We start from the raw sequence: 10,606 nt of genomic DNA, 5'->3' as shown, positions 1-10,606 counted from the left end.
TGGCTGTATTACTTTCCTGTCACTTAGCATATCTGACTTCTGTTCCACGAGGAAGGAAAATCATCCTCCTCAACTTCTACACTTGTTACTGCTCCCTTTCTCTCCTGTACAGGCCTCTGATCTCTTCTGGTAACTGCCAATGTCAAAACCCAGCCAAATCTGCCACAAAAATCATTTATGGGTGGCTGACTTGTAAAGCAGTTACAGGAAATCCCAAAAAAGAGCTTGCCACAAGGTTTGCAACCACTCTAACCCACCCTCCTTGTACTTTTCAGAAAGCGATTAGCTGGTGACCCCACTGCAGAGACACAGGAGGACGACTCCACCATTACTGATGTATGTTCCCTCCCTTGGTCAGAGGGTCTAGCAGGACTGTTAGTCTGCATGTTAGAGCAGTTTAATAAAAAGTAAGGCCAGGCATGGTTAAAGATTAACACAAAACCAAGATACGCTACAAGCTTACACTCTAATTTTGACAATGCAAAGTTTTTATCCAGGGCCACACTTCAGTGATAGGCCACATACTGCTTTCTAAACCAGTAAAGACACCAACACCTTGTGGCATAACATAAGAGCTTAAGATGACCCAATAGCCAGTTCATATTCCTGCACACCATGTTTCTCCCCCTCCCCAGTAGCTGCCATCCCTACATTGTCACTCAGCCAAGAAACACGGCCACTTGCTCCACTTCTTTTCCAGTGAAGCTCTGCTCCACTGCTTTATAGCTGCTTCGACCCCACACAGCAGCATCACATGCTAGACTGGCAGTCTTTGCACCTGCTGGAGACGCACACATATGCCGATTTCACCTACAGCTTGCTGAAAGAGGACTCCAAGAAACACTGCTAACATTTACATCCAGTGGTGCATACACGAGGACATTGAGAGATGAGACAAGTGGAACAGATTTAGACCAAAAGCAGTGGACATTTATTCCTCATTTGTGCAAGAGTGTAAAGATGCATTTGAAAATGGATGGGACAGACCCCTGTGGCTGGAGAGCTGGAGGCTACAGCCTCTCCTTCGTAGTTGATGGCTTTGTTTACAATTCTACTAAGAGGAGATAAACTTGCAGACTCACCTATTTCACACCAACGATGCTGGCAAATACACTTGTATACAAAGAAAAATTTCAAACTACATTTTTCACTAGATTCAAGTGAAGACTTTGTTCAAAAAAAGACACATACAAGTACAATTTAAAACTGTATGAACATTTGCAAATGTTTAGTGCAAAGTAATTATGTAAAAGCTACATCTTATGAAAGTTTGTGCTGATGTGTTTGGTAGGTTTTTTCTTCTTTTTTTTTTTTTTTTTTACCCTTTTACATCCATTATTTTAGTTACATAAGGTTTCACTTACCTACAGTACATATGCATTGTGTTAGGTCCCATGCAAGTGGGAATAATACCATTAGGCTTTGTAAAATGTCACTCATTCTCATTTAGTAAACTGCTTATTTAACAGTCAAGTTCCTGGCACACTACACATCCTGATTTCATGTAAGTGCTTAAGCTTATGTTTGTCTTGTTCAGGTGCATAGCCTTGTGTGATGCAAACCAAGCTGCTTCATGACTTCCAAATGCAACCACTTGTGAATGCAAAAGTTTTAGAGAAATCCACCATTAGTTTTTGCCTGTAACAAACTGCTCTTAAAATTAAAAGCCTATTCACACAAAGTTATATGTAATGACTGTAGTAATCAGTTTATTACACAGATTAATCATTCTTGAACGTACAAGCTCCAGGGGAGCAGTTGGGTCTTTAAATATACACAAGTTTTCTGTCAAATGGATTTTTACCCTTACATCCAGAAAGACCTAAGCAGTTAAAAAACCTAAGAAAAACAAGAGCTATTAGCTATGTATTAACTGAGAAACCACATACAAACCAAAAAAAGTATGAAGGAGGGGAGAGAGTTGAAACAAATCAACATCACTTGATGCACTAATAGCTCCAATCCATTTAAATGTTGACTGGTTAAACTTAGACCTTAAACACAGGATGTGGGTACAGTTTATCTCATTGGTCATAACATTTACCTAAGGTGTAGGTCCTTCAGAATAAAATGAATACAGAAACAGCTTCAAGTTCTTCACCTTGTTTTTTCATAACTGTTATGAGTTTAAAAGGATTCCGCTTAAAATCCTTCATGGATCAGCAACACCGTCCCTAGAAATATGAAATCCACCATAGCTCTCCCATTCTCATTTTATTACCCAATTTAAATCAACAAGGAATGCTTTTAGGCTCACAAAGTTATGACTGAAGAACCAGCTTTTCACACACACACTTCTCTGCTAGGAGTCAATGTTGGTACGGGGAAATACAGTATTTCTATTTTGTTGTTCCAAGTATGTACAACACGCAGCACTGCTGTATCAGGTAAACATGTGCACAGGGGAAGATGAGGCGTGGGCTCATAGAAAGCAGTCAAATGGAAATCAAAAGGACTTTCTCTTTCAGAGTTCCCCTATCTTTATTTGTAGAGGTTATCCAATAATTTCTTTAATTACATCGCATACTTCTGAGTCCATTCCCGAGCTATTCTGTTGTACCTGTATGTATAAAAAGAGGATTTACTTAACATAACATCCAAACAGTATTTCAACTCCATCAGTCTACTCAGGAACTTAAAACCTCTCCAGTAGTATCACAAATTTGTAAAATTTAAGAGCACACTGAAATATTAGCCAAATGGGGGAAACAAGAAAGCCCACAGTACTTTGTGGAACAGAAATAAGTAGTCATATTTACAACAGGAATAAGAGATCTTTGTGATTCAAGCCATAAACAGAGCTAGTGCAGGTCTGAGGGAAAGTATTTTCAGAAAGCCTTTACCTGCACCTTTCCCAGCCCCCAACTGCTGCATTCCTGGGGAAACTATTACTGCAGGTTTTAATTTTGGCATTCTGGAAAAGTGAAATTAATGTTTCCCTCCCACCCCATTATTCTTCTTCCCTTAGAAAGCTAAGCCTACTACCTGGTATCTACTAGACTGCCAAACCCCGACAGGCTTGTTTCATGCTATGCATTGGCTATTTCACTATCAGGACACAAATATTTGTCCACCAGAATTTTTATTCTGAAAGCACAGTATGCTCCTCTTCCCGAGTCACCTGTCGCTTTTGCACCCAAATACCGTTTATAGCCAGAGCCACTGCTAAAGGAAGCTCAGGATAATTATGTAAAACACAGCAGTCATTGTGGTTAACAGTACTGATAAAAATCTTATTTCTGACAAGAGAAGGAAAGGTGTTCTTGTTCTACAGAATGTGCAGAACAAGCCTAAGACTCTTATGGCAAGAAGTTTCCTAGTTATGTGCATCAGCTAGGTTCTTGTGCTGGAATTTCATCTATAGACAATATTCTTTAGCTCACAGAATCTGACAATCCACTTGTGAAGGCAAGAGCATTTGTTACTTCACTGTTCTGAGACTACTCAAGAAGCAAGTCCGGTTACATTTAAGCACAGAATTTATTTCCCTATTTTTGGAAAAAATAGGAGACAGTCCTGCATACATTAAGTGCAGTCAGTCACCGTTAGCTGCATCTTGAAATACACACTGCTACTCTTGCAGCTCTAAAAACAGGATGTATGAACTTCTCTAACACTGCTTCTCAAGTATACAGCAGAGTAAGTGAGTTTGTGGATCACTTTCCCTTCCTATCTTGTTCTCATCAGATGACCATGTACCTTCAGAAATTAACACTACTGATCAGATCTGGAAGGGAACAGTGAGGTAGAAAAGTGTTTACAACGGTCATTAAGCTGATGCTTTTAAAGTGATCATTAGTGCTAGAGTTCTCTCCATTCTTGCTCTTTTACTTCACAGAAACTTGGAGTCCTCCTACCCCACCTCTACCCCACTTGTTCTTCCCTTGTGTTGTCAAATGAAGATGAAACAGGGTATTTTTATTATTTCTTTGCTTGTACGATTCCACCACCAATAGCTGGCATGGAAATATTCTCCCACTAGAGTAACTTGTTCTCCCTCTGCTGGTTATCTAGAATTAAAGCAGGCAGTGAAGGCTCTTAGAAGCTGGTCACATCCAACTTAAGAGCTCCGCAGGAAACAGATTTGCATTATTCGCTTCACGTTTTCATTAAATCAAGCAAACTTCTAATTAGCAGCTACAACACTAATGAAAGGCCATTGTGTGGAATGAAACTGCAGTAATAAAACCACAGAAGTACAAGGCCTCTACATCCTTCACTTCTACTGGCATATATTCCTTTTTCTTAACAGCATTGCATTGCTGTAGGATAGCAGTACTACAGATCCCAGGAAAAATCTCTAAAATGACGACAGTTAAAGTGAAAAAGGCAAATCAAAATTTCATACTCTTTTCCAAGAAGCAGGTCCTTTCAGTTCCCTTTTACTATTTAAGTGTGGATTCTGCTCTTTCAAGAATGTTACACGGTTTTTGGCTTCCATACTCACTTTTCTCTATCTGTTTTGTAGATCCGTGCAATCTCAGGCACTAAAGGATCATCTGGATTGGGATCACACAACAGAGAACAGATGGACAAAAGTACTAGGGAGAGAAAGAAGATATTGAATTAGAATTTAAGTGCAGCTAAAGACACTTGTAGAAGTCAGCCCACCCACTTTTCCTCTAGCCATTAGTATTACCATAATTTTTTAAAAATGCCAAGGAGAAGTAATCCCACGTACTTCAGGAAAGTTATTTTGAACAAAATCCTTACCATGTACCTACACAACTTTGCACGACCAGAAGTTTTTAAATATCACCGCAACAACTGGGAACCTCCTGGAACAGGGGTATCTGATAACAGTCTTAAATCACAAGGCAGACTTGTTCTATCTGAAACCATACCTGAAAGCCTTCTCAGTAAGCATCCCTGCTCTTACACTTGAAATACAGCTTTTCCCTAAACCAGACAATCTCATTGCTAATGACCTGCAAAAGCACTAATCAAAAGTCAAATCCAACTGAGATGAAGGAAGCAGCAGCTGCTCACAGACACTTGAGAACTGTTTAAAAAAAGACAGTCTTGCAGAGAATTAAGAGGCTTTATCCAATTATTTTCTAAGCATGAGGTAGGTTGAGATGGATTAATTGTAGAATAGCATTCAAAATGAACGAAGAAAGCATAGCTTCCTGCACTCATACCAACCATAAAGCCCTGAACTTTGAAGTTTCAGTATAAATAAATACTGTATATATCCCAGAAGCCATATCCCAATCATATGATGCTGCTCAGCATAGAGGCAACCTTATCCGTATAAGAAGTCAGGAAACTGCCTGCAAAGCTACAAATAGCACGTGCACATTCCTATGTTCACACAAAAGTAGAATAGATGAGAGGACAGTAAGTTATAAGCAAGGCATGTTGGGACAATGCTACAGGGACATCTTGCCCCTCCCACCAAGAGAAGCCAAACATTCCTTTGTATTGCTTTATCTCAGCCTGTTTTAATCAAACACTGCCACTCCGTATGCCCCTTCACCAATAGCAACAACAGCAGAGCCGTCACAGTGCATCCTCCAAGCAAGTTGGAGATGACAGCAGTTAGAAGGCTCTAAACACAAATCTGTTCAAAGTTCCATCAGCTGCTACTGTGCTGTAGAACAGGAGACAGAGCTACCGTGCTAAAAGGCATCAGCTGAAAAGTAAAAGAGAACAGCATGCATTCCGCTCCTGTGTTTGGTGGGTGGGGAGGTTTTTTTAAAGGTCGTTCAAAACAGAGATCACAAAACAAAGAACACCTAGATAAAGACAGAGAAAAAGGGAAGAATAGTCTAATATTCACAGAACCATTTAGGTTGGAAAAGACCCCTGAGACCATCTAGTCCAACCATTAACCTAACACTGCCAAGTCCACCACTGAACTGCATCCTTAAGAGCCACATCTACAAGTCTTTTAAACACCTTCAGGGATGGTAACTCAACCACCTCTCTGGGCAGCCTGTTCCAGTGCTCAATAACACCTTCAGTGAAGTTCTTCCTAATACCCAATCTAAACATTGTCTGACGCAGCTTGAATCCATTTCCTCTTGTCCTATCATTCATCACTTGGGAGAAAAGACCAACATCCACCTCACTACAGCCTCCTTTCAAGCAGTTGTAGAGAGTGATAAAGTCTCCCCTCAGCCTCCTCTTCTCCAGACTAAACAACCCCAGCTCCTCAGCCATTCCTCGTAAGACCTGCTTTCCAGACCTGACCCTTCACCAGCTTCGTTGCCCTTCTCTGGACACGCTCCAGCACCTCAATGTCCTCCTTCACCTGAGGGGTCCAAAACTGAACACGGTATTTGAGGTGTGGCCTCACCAGTGCCGAGCACAGGGGCATGATCACTGCCCTGCTCCTACTGGCCACACTATTCCTCATACAAGCCAGGACGCTGTTGGCCTTCTTGGCCAATATTTATGTAAACTGGAGAAGATTTTCGAATTAGGACAAAAGTGAAAGCTTCACTAAGTCTTAACTGCTCAGTGATCTCATCACTTGCTCAGGGATGAGAACACCAAGAACCCAGAAACCCAGGTAGTTCAGTTTTCCTACATAGTTCTGTAGACCCTTCACTAATGAATTATCAATTTCAAAAGTTAAAAGCTTCTATAACAAGTTTAGTAATAAACTACTCATTATTTAAGGAACATATTTCTTGTTCTAGAATAAATACAACCTCTTCCTCCTTTTCCTGATTTTCTACACTTGAGAAAGAGTTAAGGGCTTATTTATTCTCTACCATCCACTGACACTCAGACCTTTATTCAACTACCTCTCAGAATACAGCTTCAGAGTGTAAAAACTAATTTTATGCTGGAGGCACGTATAAGCCACTAGTCCCAAACTGCTGTCCCTTAGCAAGGGACACAGCACATTTCGTACCTGTAGTACTTTCCATCAGCTTCAGCACTGCTTTTTTTTGCCCCCACATACACAGAGTAGAACTCCTATTAGTGTTTGGTAATGGGCATCTATCTACCACCTTACACCCAGCTGCTGCCGGTCAGTTTAGCTTCAACAGAGTAATTTCTCCAGCTGTTTTCCTGTAGCTCCTTTCTTAGTATTTGTCAGACTCCACTGCTCTGGCCAATGAAGTTTCTTCAGCTGGTAGGACGACTAGAACAGCTAACTTTGTCCCCTCCCTTTAACAGAAGCCACAGAAAATCCAATCAAAGTTTTCTGGTCAACTATTATAACTACTCCCTCAAGTTTTATCTTATCACAGTCCTTTAATAACCAAGGAATTTTTTTCAACAAGTTGGCTTACCCCTCACCAGCAGAACCAAGTTTCAAGTCTGTCCAGTCCTCTCTACCTTCCCCAAACACTATAATGTCCCTTTCCCCAACACCCATGGCACTGGCTGGGAGTTCCTCCTTGTACACCTCACATCAGCCTTGCAGTTCAGCTGTTGGTCAGCACAGGCACTAGGACAACCAGGGTGTTGCTTTGTGTCCTCTAGAGAAATAGCAGTCTGACAGGATGACATTGCCCATGAGCCAGCTTTGTCTAGAGAGATTCGAGTCTGCCTTGAACAGCAGCACCTCCTTTGTTGAAAGGAACAGGACAGTTAAGCCCTGTCCCAGTCTGCAAGTTTTAGTTCTTGGTTTACAGGCTGTCAACATGAGCACATCATTGCTACTTGCTGACCGAAAAAAAAATATCTCATGCCACTAATACCCTTTACTAGAACTCAGTCAGTAGCTAAAATACTTCCCCATTATGAATTCTGGCAGTCTAGTCACTTCAAAAAAACATTTCTAGATTTTGTTCCTCAGGAGTTCACTTGTTTTAAGAGGTATCACTCCAAAAACATTTGATGAAAACTGATGCAGTTATTTGGCTTCAAGCTGCACTGCCACATTCAGCTACTTTGTTTTATTTTTGTAAGTCTTCATTAACCAAAACTATTCTTCATTATTCTTGCTCTTGCTGGTAACTTCATATCTTTCCCTTTTTAACTCTATAGGCTCAGCAAGAAAAACACTTTTAACTGAAAGTTTTCTAAACTGGCTTAATTGTAATAGCCTGCTGAACACAGCTATTCATCTAAATTAATTCAGAAAGTTTCTCTCTTGAGGTTTTCCACCAGAATGCTTCATATACCCACATCTTTGACCAACCAATGCAAGCAGCCTCCAGACCACTATGGAAAACCGCTTAGAAAAAGGTACCTTCTCACAAAGTTGAAGGAACCAAGTACAGCAGAAAAGGAAGCAATCCTTAAAATCACCAGTTATGTATAGGAGTTCTTTGATGCAGAGTAACTAATTAGACCAACACTGTGGAAGAGAGAATCACCCAACCACCTTCTTCTGCAATCAAGTATTATTGCAATTAATTCCACAGCAAAGCCTTGACATTTACTAGTCAAATGACTGCAAGATTAGTGGGAGACAATTAAAAGATAGTTCACAAAAATCAAGTTTCGTAACCACAGAATCAGGTTGAATAAGTACATGAGACAGGTAAATGACATTGTTTTACACCTTGTCCTACTCATCCTGCCTGACCATAGGTGAAGCTGCTATAGAGGTATCACTTTGACAGCATCCCTTCTCAAGTCTGTCACTGAAAGAGATACATTAGTGGAAGCATGCGCTCTTCAGAATTTAAGTTTGGATTTTTGTCAGTAATAGCAAAATAGATAATTTTACTTCCCATTGATTCAAGGAGTTGAAGCACAGTTATTTCTCATCTCTTCACTCTTAACTGTCAAAGCAGTCCAGTCTGTAGCAAAACATAAGCAACTTAAAACACTGTCAGTTTAAAGCTCCCTTTCATCAAAAAATTGGTTTTCCTTCAGCTTTGTTTTATTTCACCAACCATGCAGCCCATTTAACTCTAATACTTCAACTGTGATCCCCATCTATCTACTACAGACAATGAAAACAGCTTACCCTTTAGTGGGCTTCCTACTGCTAGGGACTAACACGGACCAAGTACTTCACAATGACCAAGGAACTGGGAGAACCAAACTAATCAGGCAGAAAAACTGCTAACAAAGCGTTTCTAAGAAAAGAATGGGCTTAACTTCCCCATAGAGCTCTGATACAAATGCACTCTCATCAAGCAGAAGGATCACTTAAGAATGCTCCAGCAAAGTACTCTTTGAGGCAAAATGGTATCTACCAGTGTAATGCTGCACAACTCTGATGCCAGTCTCTGCTGCAAGATGTCCCTTTACAGACTATATAATGCTCCAAAATGAAAGGACAATCTTTCTCAAGGCAGCTCCTCTGTGCAAAGAATCATACCATTTACAGCTTGTCAACAAGTATAGCTACAGTTTATTGCTGCAAGATCAACCTCCTCATCTCAGGCTTCTGTGCTGTGCTCTTACATCACTAAGATTAGTCTGCCATTTCTGATGAGCAACTTCATCTTCCTGGTTCTGCCAAAGATGACTGAATATGCAGGTAGATGCAAATTCAATATGTAAACTCCACGGCTGAGTTTCTTCTGCTATGAAGCAGCTCAGTTATTCATCAGGACAATTAATGAAGTCAGCTCTCCAACAGATTCTTCCAGCACTAGCCAGATGAGCAATAGGGAAAACAGTTTAAACCACCATCTGTCTACTGGAAAATCTATTGGTCCGCACAAATCTAAGAGGCATGTAAAGCTCCTGGAACTTAGGAGGTGAATAAACCCTTTTAAAAGCCAGAAGCCCTCAGCTCCAGGTGGAGGGAATGAGCTCCACAGCCAGACACAGACATCTTCCCTAAAGTGTCAACAGGGGACGGAAGTCAAAGGTGCCTAGGAATTTATACATGGCAATCAGCCTCTGTTGATGTCAGGGATGACTTTACAACCAAGTGCATCATGCAGCTGTGGCACACCCTTGCATGTCCAGAGCACGTAGTTGTGGCTGAAAGCAGTCCTTAGGAGACAGAAGCAACTCTGTACAAGCCACAGTGTTTAACACACCTCTGCACACATTGTATTGATGTTCAAGTCAATTGGGCTAAGCTGACTTCTACAGAAGCTCAACAGTCCAGGTCATCACAGAAAAACTCTATTTAAGCCTTATTAGGGCATGACACAGGAACCAAAAGCTACACCTTCTGGTTTTTTTCGATATCAGCTCCAGAAAGGCGAGTGATAGTTCTGCCCTATCACCCTGTACCGAGACAGTGATCCCAGCTAATCAAGAAGCATAGATACTTTTGATGCAGAAGCCCGAGACATGACCTTTAAGGCACAAACTTCCAAAAGATTGCCTAAAGGAGCTGATGATTATCTCCACTCACCTCCAAGTAATCTTCCAAACTCAAAACTCAAACCACTCCATTCACAAAGCCTGAATGGGTCTAATATCCATTACTTCCAGCTGTCCCCTTAATGTAGGGTACTAGCCACTACAGATACTCGTATTTAAGTCTAGCTGGATTTGCAAACAAAACTTGCTTCAGGTAAAGTGCTCATCTACGGGACGCTTCAGGACAAGGAGGAGTGACTGAGGAGCAATGGAATCTCCAGTTGAATCACAGCAGGGAGATAGAAAACAAGCATTCTTCCAAGGTAATAAGCTACCCAGAAAAGACATCTTAACTGGCTGTGTTCTGATTCAACAGCCGTTTGGTGCTGTTACTGCTCTCTGAAGAGAGCGATTCTAGAATTTA

General features: G+C 41.0%; 1 protein-coding gene across 3 annotated transcripts in view; it reads right to left on the bottom strand.

Annotated features, from left to right (window-relative positions):
• Nucleotides 1-908: 908 nt before the first annotated feature.
• UBE2D2 (ubiquitin conjugating enzyme E2 D2) overlaps nt 909-10,606 on the bottom strand; it is a 30,963-nt gene continuing 21,265 nt past the window's right edge. For all 3 annotated transcript variants that reach the window (XM_075102358.1, XM_075102360.1, XM_075102359.1), the window contains exons 6-7: nt 4,448-4,541; nt 909-2,560 (exon numbers count right to left, since the gene is read on the bottom strand). In XM_075102358.1, the coding sequence (XP_074958459.1) occupies nt 2,515-2,560; nt 4,448-4,541 (140 nt within the window). In that variant the 3' untranslated portion in view covers nt 909-2,514. The remainder of the gene's footprint in view (nt 2,561-4,447; nt 4,542-10,606) is intronic.

The sequence above is a fragment of the Phalacrocorax aristotelis genome, chromosome 8 (genome assembly GCF_949628215.1).
Source record: "Phalacrocorax aristotelis chromosome 8, bGulAri2.1, whole genome shotgun sequence".
NCBI lineage: Eukaryota > Metazoa > Chordata > Aves > Suliformes > Phalacrocoracidae > Phalacrocorax > Phalacrocorax aristotelis.
This window is presented reverse-complemented; position numbering and strand designations above follow the sequence as displayed.